Source organism: Taeniopygia guttata, chromosome 2 (assembly GCF_048771995.1).
Source record: "Taeniopygia guttata chromosome 2, bTaeGut7.mat, whole genome shotgun sequence".
Taxonomy (NCBI): Eukaryota; Metazoa; Chordata; class Aves; order Passeriformes; family Estrildidae; genus Taeniopygia; species Taeniopygia guttata.
In genome coordinates this window covers 31,577,954-31,601,123 of record NC_133026.1, presented here as the reverse complement: position 1 = coordinate 31,601,123, position 23,170 = coordinate 31,577,954, and the positions used below count along the sequence as shown (strand labels likewise).

General features: G+C 36.9%; 1 protein-coding gene across 5 annotated transcripts in view; it reads right to left on the bottom strand.

Moving 5' to 3' along the window:
* DNAH11 (dynein axonemal heavy chain 11) overlaps positions 1-23,170 on the bottom strand; it is a 138,057-nt gene that overhangs the window by 41,435 nt on the left and 73,452 nt on the right. For 2 of the 5 annotated variants that reach the window (XM_072925599.1, XM_072925595.1), the window contains 6 exons: positions 20,676-20,822; positions 14,889-14,990; positions 11,400-11,520; positions 10,867-11,011; positions 457-555; positions 102-170 (listed from right to left, as the gene is read on the bottom strand). Coding sequence is in view for 4 of the 5 variants with exons in the window: in XM_072925595.1 (XP_072781696.1) it covers positions 102-170; positions 457-555; positions 10,867-10,966 (268 nt within the window). In the remaining variant the exon portion in view is untranslated. The other 3 variants (XM_072925597.1, XM_072925596.1, XM_072925603.1) reach the window with 3 other exon arrangements.

The window sequence follows — 23,170 nt, the reverse complement described above, 5'->3', positions numbered from 1 at the left end:
TGCCTTGAATTCTGCACATGCATGTGTGGTGCGCTTTCTGTGATCTGCTGACCAAACAGTAGAGTATAAGTGAGGTCTTACCATGAGGCTTTGCACCTTACCTGTTGAAAAAGTGGTTTGACCCTCACAAGAAATGCATATCCACCTCCACTTCATTTCATCCTCATCACCTGAAAACAATGTTAGAAGGGTGCCTTTTCAAGCACCCTTTTAAAAGGAAAATGATGCTATGAATAAATGAGCAGAATTGTTGTAATATTTCAATTCTTTAGGTAAGTGCATTTCAACAAAATCCCTTATGAAAATTAGGGGAACTTGAAGGCACAAAAGCCAATTCTTCAGCATGCACATATCCTTTCTGTGTCAGACATATGACTTTAAGGTCAACCCCACATTTATTCTTTACCCATTTAATTCCCTGTTGCTGGGGATCTATCATCAGAGGTCAGCACTCACGGTTTGTTAGAACAGTGGCATTTTCTGTTGACATCCCATCACCCTCGTTACTCCACGCTACAGCATCATCCCTCAACGTGGCAATTGGATCCGGGCCTTCTGTCACAGGAAAAGGAGCCTTGGATGGAATATAATCATCCAGCAAGGCTACCAAGGAGCAAGACATGACTCAGTGCAATGCACAAGATAACTGGGGAGATATAAATTAAGGGAAGGCAGAAAAGGAGGATCCATGTGGAGTTTCAGATGAAAGGAAAGTGACGAGAAGCAGTTTTTCATATTTATAACAGATTTTTAGACAGTGTTTTCTCTTAAGACATTTACTTCATAAAAATATTTATAGTTCAATGAAGTTAAAAATTCATCATATATTATAAAAGTCAGTGTATTCTGATATTGCAAATTCAATGCTTCTGTATGCTCTGAGCACCTATTTCTGGAACATAAATCAGTATTTACCCACAAAAAAAAAACAAAAAACAACTATTAAAGCAAGATTCCCATGGCATCTAATTAATATAGTTCAGCTTTAAAGCAAGAGGATGGGGCCATCTCCGGAGGCAGAGGCAGCCACGGATCTCCCTGTGGGGCAGCAGCTGCAGCAAAGCTCTCGTGTGAGTGCCCCTTCACTAAGGAGGGGCTGTCACAGAGCAGCCACCTCACAGCCACGCCTGCTGGGTGCCAACCCCTCACAGGCACTTGCAAGCAGATGAAATAAAATATAAATGGAATGCCTGAAATTACTGCTTACCAAACAGGTATGGGTGGGAAGAGAATTGCATAATGCACAACAGAATAAGAGAGAGTGAATAAATAAGTTGTTTGGAACAAACAAGAGGGGCTGGTGGAAGCATAATAGAAGAGCTATACCAGATGCCTGGAATTATTTTTTTGCCTTATGGAAGCAAAGGGCAACCCCCCACCAATTCCTTCATGGTGTTTTTCCAGGCTTCCATGTTAGTGATTTTTGGATTGAATTCAAAAGCCATAAATAAAGGAAAGCACTGCATCATCAGTATCAAAGCTGAGCTATCTTCTCTCCCCATTCAGGAGTATCTTAAAAAGCCTTCCATCAAATTTTTTATTCTCCCTGGACATGTCTAGTCCTCATTGCTGGCTTTTAGACCGAAGCTTCTCTTAAAAGTGTACACTGAAACAAAAACAACCCCCATGTAATCTGACAGTTATTTATAATGAAAAAAAAAATATATTTAAGTTGAGCCAAATTTGCACAATTATTAGTAATAAGAGTGGCACTATACCTCTAGTGCAGCTTCCGTGGCACAGTGTCATATTTACCATAGTATTACAGAACACATACTACCTTAAATTGTCTAATGTTTGCTTCTAATCTCTGAGCCCAAAATAAACCTAACTTTTGATGGATGTCCAGAAAACCCAAGAGGTCCCAGCAGGCATACACTCCCCTCTGCAAGCATGCAATATATCTATCTTCCATGTGTAACACATTCATCTAAATATATCAAAAGACTGAATACATTATTTGTTTCATCTCTGGACTGTAAGACAACCAATACAATAATTCCTACAAGCTGAAATACTTCCTTGTGAAAAACAATAGCACTGGGGTATTATCAGGGTTCCTAATATTAAGATATTAAGATTTCACCCAATGCACAAAAAATATCTGAGTATATAGGTACATCTAGTGTCACCATATCTGCACAAAGCTGATACTTAATGACATAGAACTATTTGCTGTTCCTTCTGTAGAGAACTATTAATAAACATCCATTTTAACATAACTTTTCAAGTGTATTTGTCTCTTATTTTCCACTCTTCCTCACTTGCGGGAAAATAATCAAAAGTGAAACAAGGTATTTTGTCTCACTGCTGTTCAGTGAAAGCATCTTCAAACATTACAGTATAGTTTATTTTTATTCATAAAAATATTCAATCCATTTCACTAGAGTCTTAGAAGAGTTAAGAATGACATTTATTTCCAGAGTCCTACTATTGAAAATATATGGGACAATTTTTTTCTACCTAGGCTGCAAGGTAGAAGGCTTCTGAGAAAGGATTTTATCTGCAAGAAAATTTTTGGTGGAGAAGGACAGGGAGAGGTTCAGGTAAAGTAAAACTCTAGATAAATTAGCAACTATTAAACTCTAGCATAATGCAAACATCTAAAAGAGATGTTCCCGCAGTTCTGAGTACTGACCTTGGAAACTTGGATTTGGATTTAACTTTTTAATTTCCAGAGGGTCCTCATAATTCAGCTCGCCTGCTGTATCATAGGTCTGTGCTTGAAAATGAGGTAAGTGCTGCTCATTTCACATGTTTCTGAGAATAAATTACATTAATCATGATATAATGCACGTAAGAAATAGGAAACAAGTAGGAAGTGGTGAGGAGCATTTGCACTGAGGAAGAAAAGAATGGTCCAAAGCTTCAAAAGTAATGAGGGAGAAAACTTTGCAGAGACAACTGCAAGGATTTGAACTACTATGCATTTACTGAGTACTATGATGGTTTCCTTCATGTGCAGAAAAATGGGGATTATCATAACTACATGCTCTTCCTGGAGCTGAGAAGCTAAGCAGAATAGGTCTCTGTACAGCTCTATCAATTTTACAGCATTTGCTGTCATAAAGGTGTCACAAAGAACAGACTTTGGCATTGAGAATTGAAAAGGGAAGGGATATTCTTCTGCCACAGAACCTCTCTCTTTCATTTCCCTCAAAAGATACCTGTAATCTGAGGAAAGATGTGTGCACACACACACTATATATCTATCTATATCTATATCATCTATATCAATCATCTATATAATCTATATAGTCTATGTCTATATCTGTCTGTATCTATGTAAGTCCTCATTAGAGGACTTATACATATGTACATATGCATACATATATATACATATACATATATATATATGTATGTACATATTCTGGGAAACAAATTCCTTCAATGAGGCACTTGTATATACAGATCTGTTCTTCAAATTTTACTTTTTGTACCTTTAGAGAAGGGATCCAGAAATGTCCCTTTGGTTCCTGATGATATTGTTTTATGAAGGGTCCAAAGGAAGACACAAATGCTGCTGTCAGTAAGACGTCACCACACAAAAGTTTTCTTCTGTGCTTTGAGGTTTTCAATGGACTGACTCCAACACGTTTATGGATTGCAAAGCAAGATTAGAAAATGTTATCTCCTGAGCACCTTGGAAGTGACAGAATGTTTAATCTCTGTGTTATTAACCAAAAGCACACAAAATTACAACAGGAGAAGTGCTCCATCAGCAAGAGATACACTTCCAAAGACTGCAAAGGCTGGAAACAATCCAGAATTTCTGGTGGTGACTTGAAAGCTTTGAGGCTGAAAACAATGGGATAGAACTCTTTGTAAAATATTCTCTCTACTGTTTTTTTTTCAGTAATTCGTGCTTTTTCTAGATCAGATAAAGCGTGGTGGACACACTTCAATATTGGCAGCATCTGGCGTCCTGCTGCTAGGGCAGCCATTTCCAGCAACATTCAGAAAAGGCAAGGAAACAAGAATATTAGAAGACAAGAAAGAGGAAGAAAAAATTGTTTCAACCTCAAAAAATATGTCGCTTCTGCTTTTTTTTCTTTTTTTTCCCAAGGGGAGGAGAAAGACAGCAGAGTAGGTGTCCCTGCCCATAGCAGGGGGTTTAGAACTTAGATGGTATTTAAGGCCCTTTCAAACCCAAAATGTTCTATGATTCTGTGCAGACCTGCAGGGGTTTTTGCTCTTATTTATCTTTCTTCATTTACCCACTAACTACAGAAATCTTACTCAGCTAAAGCTGCAATGATGGAATTTTGACAGGAGAAAAGATGAAGGTGGCCAAACACACAGGCTGCCCTGAGATGTTGTGTAATTTCCATGGTCCTGGACAATCTGGGTTAACCAATCCTGTTTGATCAATGAGGATGGATTAGAATATCTCAGAAGGTTCCCTCCAGCTGCAATGATTCTGTCAAAGTTAAACTCTAGAATAATTTTTTAAATATATGTATTTTTTCCTACAGAGAGCCCATGTTTCCCTTGTTCTTTTGCAGAGTTCATTTTAACCATACTAACCCTGGGATATTTAGGGTAAATAGTCAGGGATGTCTCAGATCCTGATGATTTATTATGAGCAGCTATGTGGAAAGATGTTATTTTATTACAGTTATGTGATAAAGACAGCCCACCATCTATTTGAAATTTAAGCTGGTTGCTAAAGAATTTCAGATGGATACTCTCCTTTTCATTCAGGATTTTCGACATGTCAAAAACCCCAAACTAGCAGTTTTGGCACATTATGCTTTGATTGTTCTGTGTGTACAGTTCCCAACAAAGGAACAAACCTATGCATGAATACATGCTTAAACAACTTCAACGTGGAGAGGAAGGTAAAAATTGACCACGCATTAGAGTAATTCTTGATGTAAAATAAGAACTAACTGTCATAACTTTTTTTCTTTGTTTGCTCTGTTTGAAATTCTGCAGATAAAATAAAGTTGTCTCATAGTTTGTTGACTTGCATTAGGGAAACCTCAGGAAATCACTCTCCAGTGACTGAAGCAGAGAAAGGGCTGGCAGGAAAGAAGGGGAGCATCCCAGAAGTACTTATAAGGACAGCCATTTATACTCTGCCTCTATATGGACATTTGTTTTTCAGAGCAATAATAGTAATCAAATAATATTTTTCCAGTCCTTTACATGATGTAATCTAAATAAATGAAAATATCTGAATGGAAAGTATCCTCTATACTTCATGTAATTTGATACTAAATGCTTGTTATTTGCTGGTGTCATCTGCTTCAGGGCTTAAAAGAAAACTTTTACTTGTGCTCATTTCTGAAAGCTGTACAGATTATAATCAACCTCAAGTAACAACTCATTCTCATCTAAAACACAATTTTCTATGTGTACAAAACCAAAGTAATAAAATAATTGTTAAATTTTATATTCATGAAGTATTTTCCACTTATGTTTTCCAGAAAAATCAGAAATGCTGAAGTGGTTAAACATTCAACCTTGGGAAGGCAGACACAGAATTCAATGATAACAGAAGTCTCAAAGCCTTTTGTTATAAAAGAGGAATATAGAAGGTCCACTAAGAAAATAGAAATATCTTTAATCAAATATGCTGCTTAAAATAGCTAGCATGTATGTATTTCACAATATAAACACAGGAATTTGGAGTGTGTTTATTTAGGAGGCCTCCTAAACCCCAGTTCCATCCGTAAGAGATGCACAATGGGTGACAAGTAAAGGACTATTCCTGATAAAGGTTCTAACAGCAATCTCTGCAATATAGCAGTTTTGCTTTGAAGTATTTTAGACATCCATTTTTGCCTACAGAAGTCATTGGATTTTTCTTTAAATCATTAACTGAGGGCAACAAGACAATAAATCCATTAATTTACAAGGGGCTTTTTGATTTATCCATTCTCTCTTCTTGTTGGCACTGATGGGTAAGTCATAAACAATAAAGAGTACCCAGCTCATTCTCCAAAATAGCTTTGAAATTTGAAGATTTGCTAAACATAGAATGATTGTCTATTTAAATCTTCAGTAATTTTACCATGCCAGCCAAGCACCATAAATCACTAGTGACATTGGCTAACAAGGGTTTAAGAGTTGGAACATGCAGTGTAATAAATTTCCAGACAGTTAAAAATCACTATAATTTTATTCTAATGCATTATAGATTGCCTGTAATGTCATCCTGGCCGGGGTGACCCATTTCTAATTTTGAACAGCTGTTCAGCTCGGGAGTTAGTTAATGATTAAATATAAATTGCCTGATTTATTAGTCTGAATGGCTGAGCTTCCAGGTCAATGCTATATAGACAAAATCATCAGTCTTGATGCTTTTCAGAAGTTAACTGTCTCCTGTTCTAGTCAAAAAGAATTTATTCTCAGAGGAAAAGGCTTGACATTCTCAATTAATCCTTTCCAATATTTTCCACGTTAACTTACACAATAAGATCACTAATAAAACCTCAAATTTTGGAGATAAACTTCTTTTAACTATGTGTAAATCTTCAAGACCTGGAGCCTAATCATGGGCTAAGGCCATTGACTTGCACAGACTTTACAAAGGCTTTGGAGGGCTGCAAGGCCAGGCCAATAGGGACCCTCTCAGGTGTCTTGGGACAAACAAAAGTTTTCATATGCACTTACTAACATCAACTTCACTGTTTTTCTACCAGAGGAAAGATTATTTACATATTTCACATTTCTAGCATAGTAACTTCATAATAATAATAAAAAAAAATCTGTTTAATTGCTGGGGTTTTGATTAGTTTTATGCTCTTACAATAATTTTTTTCCAAACTGATTTAATAATGATTGCTAGCCTCTGCTGAGATATTTGCAGAAACAAAAGTATCCACTCTGATCTTTTAAAGGAAGATCACAGGGATTTTAGGAAAGCCAACTTAAAATATTTATTCAGATTACCTTGGGAACTCATGTCATAGTGTAAATATTCCTTATACCTTCTATTTCCTGTCATATACATGTATTTGTCAAAAAAAGGAATTGTTAAAATTCTAGATGATGAATTGAAACAGAACAATTTCTGTAAGACTGAGGAGAGATTGCTCAGCAATGCTGTGGCTGACTCCAGTGGTTCTGTTAAATAGGCATGTGGCAGCTTTAATAATGTTTGTCTGCAAATAAAGCTAATAATCACAGTGAAATATATATAATTTTACCATAAATACATTTCATTCTTATTTAAAAATTATTAGTTTCTGTAAAACACCAAAAGCAAATAGCAAATATCTGATGGGTGCCTTCCACTTATTTGCAGTCTAAAGTGCAACAAGGGCAGATGCAGGGCGGCTCCATCCTGACCTAGAGGATTATTCAGTCTTTCTGCTCATTAACCAAAGGCTGCCCAGGCTGTCACAATGTGTTCACAGTTGTGTATAAATGTGGTGACTTCGTTATTGAGATTTCTCTCTAGCAATCATGCCAATATCAGTTTCTCAGCAATACTTGATTTTTAGGAAATAAAATTCTGGTGCAGCACATTTTACTTCACACAATTTTATTGAGAGTTTAGTTGTGGTTTGGGGTTGTTTGGTTGGGTCTTTTTCTTAATTTAAAGGTTTTCTAATAAAGGTAATCTGGTCACCTTTCTGCCTTCCTGCACTTCCTTTACCTATTTTCCCCACACAATCTTCAAAAATATAGTCTTAGCCTCCTGTTCAACAAAAAATTTCAACTATTTAAAAACTCTCACTAAGATGAATATTCAGGCAAAATCTTCTCCCCTCAGGTCACTTAACCAACCTGTTGGCTGGCCCAGTAATTTTGTTTATTCTGTTTAATCATCTGTTTCTTCAAATGCTTTCTCAAGTGAAGATGTAAGCTTATGCAGAAAAGAGATGGTTAAATAGTGTAGCTAAGGTTTGTTGTTTGGGGGTTTGTTTACTTTTTATAAGTATTGTTATTTTTATTTCAAATAATATATTTTAATCACAATAATTTTAACTTTGAGGGACACAAACTTCAGAGGAAATGTTTTGCTAAACTCTGTGGTCTTTTTCGTGCAGCTCCTGGACTATCATATTAACTAACAACAATTAAAAAAAAAATTCAAGACAGAATTATTATTTTCATTTTGCATATGAATCTGGAGACACAAAAACATTCAGTAATCTGCTCATGGGCAGATCTTCACACTGATCTGCACCTTCAACCACTCTGCATTCTGCTCAGAAGGCAGCAACATCCCTGACTTTGCTTTCAGGGGTTTCATACTGCATGTGCCTCAAATAAGTTACCTCAAACCAATTTGTTTCTCTAGAGTAACATACAGAGCTTACAACAGCAAGTTCCACTTGAAGGCAAAATTTTCCTTTGTGGGGTTTAATGAAAGAACAGTAGCAGGAGCAAGATGTGCTTACCTCCACAAAAGCTGTTTTTACCATTTTTGCAGGATCAGAGATTTTGCTCTCTTCTGTAAATTTTGATGCTCGAATTGGTGGTGTGCAACCAGAAAATTTAGAAATTATTTATAAATTTAAAATAAGAAATTTATTGGTAAAGGGGGAAAGATACATCTTATAGATTAATGAAATCTATTCGATTTCTTTAGGGATAATGAGGCAGCCAATACACTTTTTATGGTGATGAATCTTAAATTGAGAGAATAATGAGGACTTATACTCAAAAAGTATGAGGACTTGCCCTCAATAAGGGCATCTAACAGAGATGGGCTATAAGTAAAACTTCATCATTCTAGCATTCAAGGAATAAGAAGAAGGAGCACAGTAACAGTTCTCTATTCTTTTTTAGGAGAGACTTATTTCTAGACACCTCAAGTTTGCCTGCATGATAACACAGAGCTGACTATAATTCAAGTACACTCATCCATCAAAGGCTCAGGTAGTAAAGATGAGAGAGTGAGACAAACAGTAAGCAATGCCTCAATATCTGTGGGACTTTTTTTTAATACATAATAGTCTCCTTTATCACAGCAGTTCTTATCCTATGATTTCTGAATAGGAAAGTTGTCACTACAAAACACACCATTCCCTTTTGTCATCTTTTCATAGCATGCAACATAAATAAAGCCTAGCAACAGCAGAAATACATATTGCATTTTATACTCCAGCACCCTTAGTTCAACCTCTTATGGGATAAACCATGTACTTTAAATACATTTGTTTTCGAGGAAGCTCATGCCAGGAAACTCTGTTCCACAAATCACAGCAGAGAGCCATTCCTCTCCATAGCAAGCCTGCTGGACTGTGCCCTTGTATAATCCTTGTCAGGCACAGAGTATATTTTAAGTGCTCTCATATATTAATAGCAATGATTGTAATGATAAATAATAAAAATTGCACCACTTCTGCAAAAAGGATCAGCTTGGCCCAACTTTTTTGCCTTAGCACCGCTAAACTTTACTTTTCTTTTTTTGTCTTGCATAGTATAGGCATACTGATTGTGAAATATATATGAATGTAAAAAATCATAATTTTCACAAATATTTTTAGCAGATAACTAGTCCCATGAAGGATGGAAATCTGATTTATTTCCACTCAAAATACTTAGAATTTTGCTTGTGAAGAGACAATACCTTTTGATATTTCCTAACTACCTTTTCATTCCATTTACTATAATCAATTTACAATATAGCAATTGTTGGACTTGATGGGATATTAAAAATTTAACATGCAAGAAAGGATTCATAGTCATCATGCCCCACAGAATGTTTTTAATCATCTTCAGAACATTTAAAATGTTTGAAGTACACAGTGTATTTCTATTATTTATACCAGCCTGTATATATTTACCATCATTAAAGATTACTGTAACAATATTTATTACAATGTTGCCTATAGACCATAAAATAATTTAAGTCAGCAATTACCTTTAAGATCATAGAGTCCAACTGTTAACCCAGCACTGCCAAGCCCACCATTAAACCATGTCCCCAAATGCCACACCTACTAATCTTTGAAATACCTTCAGCGATGGTGACTCTACTGAGCAACCCTTTTGGTGAAGAAATTTTTCCTAATATGCAATCTAATCATTCTGTGACACAACCTGAGGCCATTTTCCTTTGTCCTTGTTGCCTGGGAGGGGAGCCTGCCCAGTTCACTCTGCAGAGCCTCCCTACCCTCCAGCAGATCAACACTCCTGCCCAGATGGGTGTTGGCTGTGAACTGACTGTGAGGGCAGCTGATCCCTCATCATTTCTCATTTAAAGATGTATTCTGGAGCCCATGAAAAGTGAAAGGAGGTCAGTAACTGTGCTGCCTAAACTGAAGGTGTGTTATTGATTACTAACAGCTGCACTGGTTATCATTGCTGAGAATTGCTGGCCACAAAAACTTCCATATGAAAAATATGTACAACTATCCTTGCCTCTCTCTCTTTGCCAACAGAAAGAACCTGAATTATGAGTCAGGGAGCACAGAATATCCATGAGTGCAGAAGCAGAGATCACTAGCATCTGATGCTCTGCCTTCAAGTTTATTCTTCAGAAAATTGATAGAGGAAGATGGAAAAGAGACAAGCAAATAAATGACTGAAAGGGAAAAGGGCAAGAAATAAACTGAAGGATAGGGGGCAATCCTGCTTTCTGGATACAGCTGACTGATATCTCAGAGAGACAGACACAGAAAAATGTCCATATATAGAGAGTGACTTCCCTTTAACATCAGAAGAATTCCTGTTTTTATGGACACAACTCTGAGTTGTTTACTCAAATAACTCAGTTAAGCACTAAGAGCTTCCTACAGGCTGATGGGCTACACAGGTTTGTCAGCAGTTAAGGTAAATAAAATCTAAGTTCCTGTTGCTATGAAGTGCCTGCATGGTACATTTTTGTTTTCCCAGAAAAAAATGCAAGTTTGCCTTCCCTTTTTACTAATTTCATAGATTTCCTTACACAGTGGATCTTACCTTTAAAAAGTCTGACGTGAACCAGATGGAACAGGTTGCATAGGTCCACATTACAAAATACTGAATGAAGAATGAAATCAAGCAGATCAAGAAGTACCATGGTTGGAAAATGGAACTGTTGAAACTTTGCTAGATGTTAAACTCTCTAGAAAGGACAAAGAAAACTGTCTGATATATCTGCAGCATTTTGTTCGAACTATAAAGATGGAGGACAATAAAAATGTCAATGTTTCATGCTGAATTTGCATCTTTTCATCAGCTAATTCTGGTTAATGCTACTGCTGTACATCACAGCATGAACAGCACATTGCACACCATGTCCTTTAGTATATGGAATAATGTAAATTTCCAGCTGGGGAAGCCGAGCTGCTTTTAAATGTAATGTTTAACAGCACAGTTCAGGATCATTGAATAGGGATGAAAATCTGCAGAGAAATTTATTCACTGTTGACCATGTTGTACATGTTTACATGGAGAAAAAGGATGAGCCCAAGAGAGCAAAGTGCAAAGACAGGAAGGGATCCTGCACTCACCAGTCTGCAGACTTCATTCCATCTGCTGAACTTTTCTAATGAACTCAGTCTCTCATCATCCTCTAACATTTCACAGGTAGGAAACCATCAGAGGAAATGCATTTCTCAGCCATATAATTTCCTATAAGCAAAACTTTTTGAATGATCATTTTATAAAGTGAGTGTCACGATCCCAACTTGTTACAATTCTGGAAAAAAATTCCTAAGCTTCATAGATTGTTTGAAGTTCTGGTACAAGATAATTTCCAATTTTTTTTTTCCTTCTAGTTGCCAGTCCTTGGGAAGCTATCAATGTCATTTATATGTGTCTTAATGTTATGCACTACTTACAGACATTGTGATAACTTCCAGTCTGCCACACAACTATTAGATAAAATTAGACATGTAATTAAAATTAGGTTACTTCAATCACTTTCAAATATTTTCTTTAAATAACATTTTAACATTTCCTCTCCATCAATGAGAAATTATATGGTTTGAGTACAATAGGTAGAGAAATCATTGCTAGTGCAAATGCATGGAAGCTGTTGGGCTATAGCATATATACAGTTAAGCAGTTTGTGGAATTCAGTAACTTCAATCACCTCACAAATGGAAAAAAAGGATGATACATTAGATGAGAATCCCATTCCTATCCGGAATTTGCAAGATATTAGAATGCACAATATTTTGCACTGGCCTGTGCAAAGGATTGCATTGTAACTGAAGCTTGTGATTGGAGGCTGAATAGTAGAGCACCTAAAAACAGAGACTGGACATTCTTCTTGAGAGATGAATGCAACATGTGGACCACAAAAAGCAAATACAGAAATACCCAAGAAGAATAATTTGTCTTAAAAAAAAAAAAAAAAAAAAAAAAAAAGCCAATCATCCACAGTACAGAAATGGTAGGTTAAGACATTAATTATCTAAGGGTACATTTTTTAAGGTTTTTCATAAAACTGAATCTCTTCTTGACATCTTCAAATTTATGGACTAATCAAAAGTCAGTTATGAGAAACAAGTCAAAACCAAGTTTTCCTGAGTGATATGTGCAGGAGTTTTTACTATATAACATTTACTTAAATGTTAGAAATATATCTTAGCATGTATAGTAGACACACTTCCTAGACAGGTATTTCCTATTCATTCTTCTGCTGAAGTTAATCTTAAAAAATATTACTGGATGAACTAAATTTCAATTTTATTTTTGGAATCATAAAATTATATAGTTTAGAAGGATCTTTGGGTGTCATCTACTCCTACTCTCAACTCATTACAGGAATAACTTAAAAATTTGTCTTTGAGTTCTTCATGAGTTTTTTGAATTCTTCAGCAATCAAGAAGTACTCATAAAAAGTTCAAATATGTTATTTTGCATTTGTCAACAATGAATTTGTCCAACTGTAGAGTTACCTGTTCAACAACTCCATGAGCTCTGGAGCTTATTATTATTATGAGTACTATCTACTAGAGAATTAAAAATTAAGGCTATAATTCCTTAGAAAAGTTCATCAGGTGGATCAGCAAGGGTATGAATTAGTTATAAAAATAATAGCTTTAATGGCTATTATTTTATAACGGCTTTAACGGATCCTCCCACCATGTAAAGGGAATCCTGGTTGAATATGCAGTATGGATTTTAAAAAGTGGTTAGTAAAAATATTCATAGTAAATGTCAGTATCACAATTGCTGACCTAACACAGGAAATAGAGAAATACAAAGGAATTTCAACTTCACCTGTAATACAGAATTCTTCCTATTAGGATCTAAGCACAACTGAGAGAAATACTGCTGCTAACAACCCTCAGAAAATGCATGAGGTAAGAAAAGGGGAAGTAAATAAATGTAAAAAAAGGTAAACAAATTTTTAAAAAATGGGAAGTGAACAAATGCAAAAAAATTATTTGGATTTGGAGGCTGATTGAATTTGAGGTCACCTAAACCAGGAAAAGGTTATTTGAGATACTGTCAGAGATGTATTTGTGTTTTTTCAGAGGAACACATTAAAACAATAAAAGATTCCATGAGTTTAAGGGGTGACTGATGTGAAGAAAAATATAAAATATCCCCAAAACAACACCAGAAGGCTATTTTTGTCCAAAAGTGTTTGTACTTATAAGTCATATATCAATATAGATGTGTGAAATAAAAAACATGGTGCTCCCATAAAGCTGTCTTCTAGTGCAGATCCAAGCTTCATTAGGGTAGATTTTGATCTAAATGGGCAACTCCAAGGTCATAAGGCTAAGGCTGTCTCACATGGAAGAAAAATACTTGCTGTAACAGCTGATGGGATTTTTGGGGTGGGGGTCAGAGGGATCAGAAGATAAAGTCAGATGGTACAATCTATCTTTGTTTAGCCATTAAACGGTATCTCCTTCAGAACAAGAAAAAAAAAAAAAGGATATTAAAATAGCAGGAAGAAAACCAGGAAATTCCCGAAATAAAGAATTAAATTCTAAAATATCATAACTCACAGGCTTGCGAGAGTTTCCAGAAAAGTGAATGTTTGTCATTCTTTTAAAATGTTAATTCAAGAGAAAGCAATGAGAATAAATGCCACATTAGAGATTTGCTCAGCCTTTGTTTATTGCTTGATATCTTAAATTGTGAGGTTACAGATCTAAATATTGCCAACAAAAAGGTCGGAAGCAAAGTCAAAGTCTTTTAAAACTAATTAATGTCACAGCTTTCAAAGAAAGCATTTGAAGATTTCTTTGCTTAGTAAGGTTGATTAGCTTGCAGCAAAAACTCCTTCCACCCGCCATCTCCCAAGATACCATAAGATGTCTTTGTATCAAGAACGCTTTGTGCTGCAGTTGCTCCACTAAATGCATACTTACACAACAAATAATCCCTCTCAAAAGTTCAATAGATACTTGATGACAAGTGTGGTCTTCAATTACATCATTAACTCACAAGACACTTGTCAGCAAAAGACTAACCAAAGTTTCCTCTTCTGAGTGCACGTGAGCACACACGTGTACCCGTGTTTGTGGGTCTTTCAAAGAATCAGAGGAGATTTGATGCTGTTTTTATCATATGTTTAATGACAAAATTTAACACAAATGAGCGTGAGCTTCTATAGCCCTTTCTGGGTGTTATTGCTATACTGCAGTAGGTCATTACTGGTATAAAAACTTGGCACATATTCATTGTAAAACTCACAGTCAGTTACTTCTCTCAACCACCATTCCAATTATTAGTCCAATTAACCATTCCAGTTATTAGTCTATTGGTTGTGATGTGCCTAGATGGCTTTGAGGAAATTCAGTAATTTTGGGTAAACAGCTTCATGTGCTGCCTCCCAAACTGCAGATTGTTCTTCAGTATATTTGTGGGGAAAATAGTGATAAGCCCTAACGTGAGCATGCCTTTAATAGTTGAACGAGGTAGTAATAAAATCAATACAAATTAAACACATTAAAATAACTAAATAAATGTTAATGAAATTAAGGGGGCTCAAGGTGTTAGAGAATGAAGTTTATTAATCAAGAAATACTTACAAGAAGATTTTTCCTGATGACTTCTAGTTTTCCTGTAGCTGCTGCTAATTCAGTGTTAGCCTGAGTCAGTGCGTAATGTTTTGGTTTTCTCTCACAATACACCTTGAAAAAGACGTGCGACATTGGTTCATTAGAGAAGAAACTGGTCTCACTTCCTTACAAAAATTACAAACTACTTCTGATGAAAGACTTTAAGATAATCCCAGTAGTCTTTCATAATATACCTTTGCTTTAGACCAATTTTTCTACATGACAATGAGTGAGGCAAAGATTTCTTTCGTTACTGACTACAGCAGATCTTATGATAATCTATAGAAGGACATTTTAAGCAGAACTAAATGCAACCTTAGTGGGTCTACTCTCCAACTAGAATTAATTTATAAGTATCACTTTCATGATTTTAGAATACAGGTGGTAATCAGACAGGCATTACACTTGAGTAAATTTCATCTACAATTGATAAGTTTTTTACTGCTCAGTAATTAAATGAGCATGCTATATTGCTAGGATGAATGGAGAAATCCTGCTGCCAGGTGCTCCAGGGAATCACAAATGATAAACCCTGTCTCATATGCCAGCCAGACCCAGGATGGATGTTTCAAGTGAAACATGTACATCTGGAGAATATTTCCCAACTGTTGCATTGTAATGATGGTTGAAAAGTCCTCGACAGCTACATCTTTTTTATCACTTCCTGCTAAATGCAAATACACACACACATACTGCCAAGTACTGAACACTTCCCACTTGATCTCTGGTGGTTGTTACATGCTCCCCAGAACACTAAACTGAAATAAATAATTAAAATAATAAAAAATTCATTAACTGAAATTCTCCCATCAGGGCTAGTTCAAGAGCTGATATATACATATCTCACTTAATTTTGCTATATTGATGACCTAGGCACAGAGACCAGCTGCTGCAAAGGATTTTGTATGAACATATTTGAGTTGAAATCTGGATCCTTCAAGTAAGGTTCCTTGGCAACCTTCAGACAATGCTGAGAAATATGCTCCTTATCATAGTTGATTAAATCTTGCAGAGTCATCAACCTGTGAGAAGTTCCAGTGCATATAGCATTCAATTATTTTAAAGCAGAAGCATAAAAATAATCTTTCATCTCAAAGGTAGAATCCTAGAATCCTGCACTAGCTAATTGATTTAGAAATGCTGTTCAGTACAAGGCAAAAATATTTTCCCCAAAACACAAAAGTATTCACTGTCACAAATACAGTCTGTGATTTATGTCTTGCTTGAGAAATTATTGGGAAATCAGATAAATATAATGAAATGTTCTCCCTTTCATTTTCTCCTGGTTTTGCATTCAATAAATCCCAATGGTTCTCAAGCTGGCTTGAGTTTGTCACCAAAGGTACACAAAAAAGAGCAATGCAGGGTCATATCTTCTCCCACTAAATTGAAGCTGCAAGAAAATGAAGGTGTGATTTATTTTCTTTTTCTCTGACTCTCTTTTTGAACTATTATTTACTTTCAGATAGTATCTGATGTCCATTTGATATTTACCTTTCCTATAAAGAATTTTGTGTCCTTAGGCCCTTTCCCTTAATGTGACAGGATGCTGGTTTTTGCTGGGATAGAGTTAATTTTCTTCAGAGTGGCTGGTTTGGAGCTGTGTTTTGGGTGTGTGCTGAACACAGGGTTGATAATACAGAGATGTTTTATTGCTGCTGAGCAGAGCTTACACAGACCCAAGTTTTTTCTGCTTTCTGTACTGCCATGCTGGTGTGGGGACTGGGGATGCATGAGAGGCTGGGAGGAGACACAGGAGAGTTTAATATCTTAATCAATTACACAGACAGTGGGATCAAGTTCACCCTCAGCAAATTTGTAGATGATACCAGAGTGGTGTGACTGCCATGCCTGAGGGATGGGGTGTTACCTAGTAATGCAGGGCAGGAGATCAGGTAAGGTATCTGTACAAAAAAGCTGGGGCATATTAGGGCTATTACTCCTGAGGAGTTACTGAACTCAGTGGGGAACTCAATAGCCTGTGCCATTGCAGCAGTAAGCTGCAAGCCTTTCATGATCTAGGTTCAAATGCAAAAAGCTGGAGCTAAACAAGAGTGAAGACTTTTTGCTAAGATTTTGAGACCCATGAACTTTTTTCTTTCACTGTCCCTTCTTCCCCTTCAAAGGGTGTTCTTATAGATAATTAGATGAAATGCCAAGAAGGCAATGACTGGTTCAGTGCTGCACTGGAGCTTTCCATAAATAGCAAAATATTCACTCCAGTCTTGGGGTTAGGAAAACATGTAAAATTTGTCAAACCAGCCTCCATCTTTAGCCAAATTTGCCTTCTTTTTGTTCCTCATGTTCTAGGTCACAACAAGGGAGAAACATTGTACTTAATTTCAGGTTTGGAAATTGAATAACCATCAGTTCAAGCAGCTTTGTCAAGACACTTATTTTGGCTTAATAGTGGCTTAGATCAGTGACTTTACATCAGTTAGCATCAGTCTTACATGAAATCTGAGTGCCTCCACAACTTTCTGCAACAATTTAATTATCTGTTTAAAAGCTGATTATGGTTTCATTGGTGCAAATTTATGTGGGAGAGTAAACCTGGGGCCATTCTGTATCATCAGCAATTGTGTATTTGGAAGATTACCATACACGCTTTTAAAGATACATTGCCTGAGGCTGAAGTCAGTTATACTTGGTTCATCCTTATTCTTGTACCTCATGCTCATCTCACAGACTCATTTCCTGTCAGGTCTTGCTTAAACCTAGTTTAATTACAGAGAAAGAAGATATTACAATGATCATGATGTTAATACTTGGCTCAAGCACTCTGCATTGGCAGTAACAAGTCTCTGTAAGAATTTAATACCCTTATAAAACCTGTTTCAACAATTGCTGGGGACATTTTCCATGTACACATTTATTAGATAGGACACACACAGCCACTATCTGTGGAAATAACAAATATTAAAAATCAATGTGGATTACATTATAAATGACAAGTTACTAATCAAGTTAAATATGTCCCTCATCTCCTGTGATGCAGCTTTTATGATTTGTTCCTAATCCTCAGCTGGTGTCACTGTCACACATATACCTACACCATGATCTGTACATTTTCTGTCTTTAAAGGGGAAGGTCCTGTTTTAAAAAGCAATGGCATATTCACCTTCACGTGTAAGCTGCTCTGGCTGACAACATTCAGAACACAATAACAGCCAGCAAAATGACAGCAGTGTTACTGCCTAGTATTTATAAACCTTTCCAGTGTCATGTTCATGGTAAAACCCTTGTTTATTACTATACAGGTGTGCAGCCCTGCCACAGTTATGTAGAATGCAGACTGAACTCACTTTTCCTAATAAATCAGATCTAAAGTGATTTTCATTCTTCACCTATTCTTTTTTAAGTAATACTTCACTCCAAGTCAATACCTCCAAGGTATTTACTTGCTTAAGGTTGTAAACCTCAAAAAGCTCTTGTAAACTCCAATTTAAAATCTATAGACCAGGAAAGCAAAAATAATTTTTTATAGGGTGACATATTTTAATCAATTAGGAAGAGTCTTCACAAATTACTTAGCTGAAGATGTATTCTCATTTGCTGGGCTTTTTTTGGTAACAAAAAATGAGAGAAGATTAGTGTTTAGAAATTATCGTTAGCCTTATGAAACAGTTTTAGATTAATGTAGCACAAAATGACACTTTCATTTCCAATGAAAACATTTCAGAAGTGCAATAAAGCAATGAACAGTGGAGTACAGTAATCATTAGTGTCAGGCGCTGAACTTCATCCCTGAAACAAAGTCGCCCAAAGATGTGATTATCTCACAATAATCACTCTATGTGTTTCACCTAGCTGCTTAATGAAGTAATTAAAATTGTGTTAAGGGTGTATTTTGAACATTCAAATTTATCAGAAGCATATGGAACCAATAAAGGAAAAGCATCACATGAGAAGTGTTTGATAGGGTGTTGAGCTCTTGGATCCCGTTTGTACAAGTTTAATTAATTGCATGATGTGGACTTGAAACTTCATGGCCATTTTAAAGTCCTGTGTGAGATAAGGAACAAAAAAAAGGCTGAAGTCTGAAATTAGCTTAATACAGAGAAATATAAAGGTACTGATCATGTCTTCATTTATCTCTGTATCAAAAATTACTTTTCTCTCAGTAAAATTAGGATCAGACACAAGGTTTTTGGTATTAAATAGCATCTGGTGGTAAGTATTTAAGAAACAAAATTGAAGAAAATGAGAGGAAATTTTGAATGTTTAGACAGGATAGTCTTCCCTGATAGTCAGTATCTGGAAACTACAAAATCATTGGAAACTTGAAGTTTCCATATCTCAAAATCAGGCATTGACAACTACTACAAGTCAATCAAGAACTCTTTTCTGCACTATTGGTCAATGACATAGCATACGTGAGAGTTTGCAGCAAAATGCCAGACTTGAATGAGCCTTCCAGACTCTAAAGGCAGAGGGACTTCACTTTACAGCACTCCATACTGCTGGTGCTTTATTTCAAAAGCCACGCTTGCAACTGTAGATGGAAATTTTAGACTCCTGTTGAAATTATGTGCACCTGGCTCTCAGCAGCCATGGGACGGAGGTTCCCGGCTGCTGTCCCACTGTGGCCACAGGACAGACACCGAGCGGCCGCCCCGAGTCTGTGCCCAGCCTGGTGCGGATGGGGAGCGCAGCAGGGCACAGAGCACAGGGAAACCGAGGCACAGGAATAGGGAAGGACACTTGTCTGAGTCTCCGAGGATTTAATCCCCAAGGGGGGTCACGGCAAGTGACAAATCTGAACCTGAAGGAGGTACTTTAAAGAGTAGAGGGAACACGGGGAGGACACAACCTGTGACCAACAGGAGGCATTAGGGGAGGGGTGCAGGGTAAGGGCTCCCCAATAGGAGCCAACACGGGGAGGGAGCAAACCTTACAGCCCAATTCTGCTTTGAGGAAGGGATGAGAGACAGGGAACACTCCAGAACCAAAGGAGTGTGCTATCTTTGGTGAGACAAGGGAACAAGGGAGGTATACAGGTGGGTTGACATGTGGATTGACATACATTTTGGCAGGGAAAACTGTGGTAAACAGCTCAGGACTGAGCCATTAGGGAAGCCAAATGGGGTACATAGACTGAACCATCACAAACTTATAACAAGGAATATTAAAACCTACTACAGAAGAACCAACTGTAAAATAACAGACTACCACAATTATGCATTTCTATTCATTCTGTGGTGAACAGTAAAACATGTTTCCATGCTTCTTTTGTGTTTCCAACACAGATCTTGATAACTAATGCTAACAGACTGAACTGAGACCAAAAAGCAGAGTCAACACTGAAGACATATATTGTCAGAAATGCTATTGTAATCTTAATATTCAAGGTTTATACCTTGTAAAATGGTGGAATGAACTGTATCAATTGAGTTGTTCAATTTACCTGGAGCCTCAAAGCCTTTAGAAATCTGAAGTGTTAAGATATGACCCTCTGACCTTTACTGTATTACAAATAGGTCTGATTCTCGAGATCCACATCCATTAAATGCTTGAATGAGTTCAGTATTTATTGTTCTTTCATCTCATTAGAACAGCTAAAAGGTTAGGAAAAGGCATAATGTAAAGAAAGGTCAAGTGGTAATCATGGTGTGAAATGCTGTTACATGTGTAAGTATAATAATTCTTTAGACTTTATGCTCCCTGGAGAGGAAGTTGTTCAAAACTGTTCACCTAAAAAGGTTTATTTTGTGCTAAATATAGCTCAGCATCAGTAAATAGGAGAATTAGACTGACCTTTAGCTCCTCCGCATCTGCAATGGCCTTTTCTTGGCTCAGTTTCCCAGGCTGAAACCCTATCTTAGCAATCAAAGCTTCAGTATGTTGATTTTTCAGTTGCAGTTCTGTCTCTTGAGTAGCAAGTTTGGATTTTAGATCTTCTACCTACAGGGCAAAAGGTAATGCATTATTCAGAGCATTCTGCATGGTTCTGAGACCCAAAAGCTGAACTGAAAACAAAATTCATGTTTTGTGGGTTTCTAACAAGCAGCACTGTCTTTTCATTTTTTTAATCTTGTTTTTCCTGTTTGTACCTGACAGGATTTTGTGGACATAAATAATTTAATAATGGCAGCCTAGGTGCACCCACCACAGATCCCAGAGCTTGCCTGAGATGCTCAGATGTCTGTCCTGCTCCTGAGGCTGGGGCTGCAGTCAGGTGTCTCAGCGGTGCACAAGAAGCGCAGCTGCTGCACGCGGCAAAGGCGCCAATGTAAAGGCAGAAGGATGCCATGAAAAATGCTTGGTATTCACTCTGAGCAGATAATTCCAGCAGAGCTTTGCTGAAAGGTTGAGGCACACTCAGAGACTGCTGAACAAAAACTATCTGGCTTTGTGCTGAAATAAAAATTCATTGCCTGCCAGTTGAGAAACTCATATAAAAATATCCAGTAACAATATATTTTCACATATAAAGATTTTTTTCAAATGACTGTGAGTTTGACATGGTTTGGGGTTTTTTTTTTGTTTTTCTGCTAAGCTACCAATCATTTTGTCTGAGAGCTAGTCAAGATATATTTTAACCAGAGAGTTCTTGGTAATCTAATCTGGATAGGGCTGATAAGACAAAGTGGAAGACAAATATTAGAGGCTTTAAACTTTAATCACATGGAAGGTCTTGACAGCTCTCCCAATTTGGTGGGGTCCTGAAATGTTACAAAATGGACCGAATGTACCTTTTCAAAATTTGACCATTTGATTTGACAAAGCTGTAACATTGAGTTTTAACAGATGACAGTAGAGATCCCAAATCTCTCCACTCATTTTATTTTTCAATTTGTTTGAGCTGACTTTATGTCTTTTTCTTTAAGCAAAATACTAAACAGTGCTTCATTTGATATTCTTCTGTAAAGCTCCAGAGTGCAGGGCAAAAATGGCTCAATGTTCAAGTGCCTGGCTAGATCGTGCCTGGAGCTGTGGGTCTGTCAGCCAGCACAGCATGCAGCATATGAAATTGTCCAATTACCATTTGGTCCTCATCAAATTAGAAATCAGAGAAACAAGAGCATTTTAATAATTTACTAGCAGAGGCTACTTTATTAAAAACAGAGTTTAAAGACTCAACCACGCTGTTCTGTTGACCATTTTTTGGAAGGTCTTCAGCTGACAAAATGGGAATAAGCTAGCCAGCTCCCATTATTAACCTCATGCAGCAGCATCATGATGCAATGTCATGCAAAGCCTGCGGCTGAGCATTTTATTTGCATAAAAGCACACAGAATTTTAGTTTTAAATCAAGGAATCACTGGATTATGATTTGTCTTCAGAATTTGCAAAGGGGATTAGGGAACATGTGTGTGGGTGGGATGGGGTAAAGGTTTCCAAGCAATTTCCCCTTCTTTCTGTCTTTGTGGGCTGGTCAGCCACTGAGGAACTGTAAGCAGAAGCACTGAGTGGGGCTAAGTGGCACTAGCCTCACAAGCAGGTGACAACAGCTCATGGAAACGCTTCACACATGTTCCTCCTGCTCTCATTACCCCTCAGCTGGTCACTGGTCACGCACAAAACCCACAAGTATGGAGCTGCCTCTTCTCTCTCCCCGAGTTCAGCTTTTACTGTGGCACTTGCTTCCCTCCCACCATTTCACAGTAGCCCCACTACACTCCTCCTGCCTCCAGATTTTGTCCTTGCTTAAATGGATTGTCCCCTCTTTCCAAAGGTGGCTATAGAGCTCAAAGAGTTTCTATTAAAAAAAAATATATATATATAAACCACAGTTTCAAAAATCAAGTAGTGTCAATGTAACAAAAATGCCACTCCACAACTAATCAGTCTAATGAAAAGGTGATGATGATTTGCAAGATTTGCAATAAAACAAAGATTATTTATAAAGAATGGAAGAAAAGGTTGTGGCTTTCACAGTTTACCTGGAAAGCTGCTGCCTTCCTTCTTTCTGAAAAATCTTCTGCATGCCATTTACCAAGTGTCATGACAGCCTTTTTTTTTTTTTGTCTAGGAGGAAATTATAAAGCATTATTTGCTCCAGGAAACTATTTGGAGTGGTGTAATTGTACTACCTCTTGTTATGATTGTACTTGGCACTCAGGACACTCACACTGGTGTGGGCAGAAGCCATAAAATCCCCATAAACCATTAAGTTCTGGATGAGTAGCTGTACATACTGAAGGAAAAAGAACAAATGGAAACACAGGAACAAAGAAATACTTCCAAAATTTAGTATATCTATATAAGTTAAGTGTGTCCATGTATGTTTCTAAGGATGGTTCATTCAC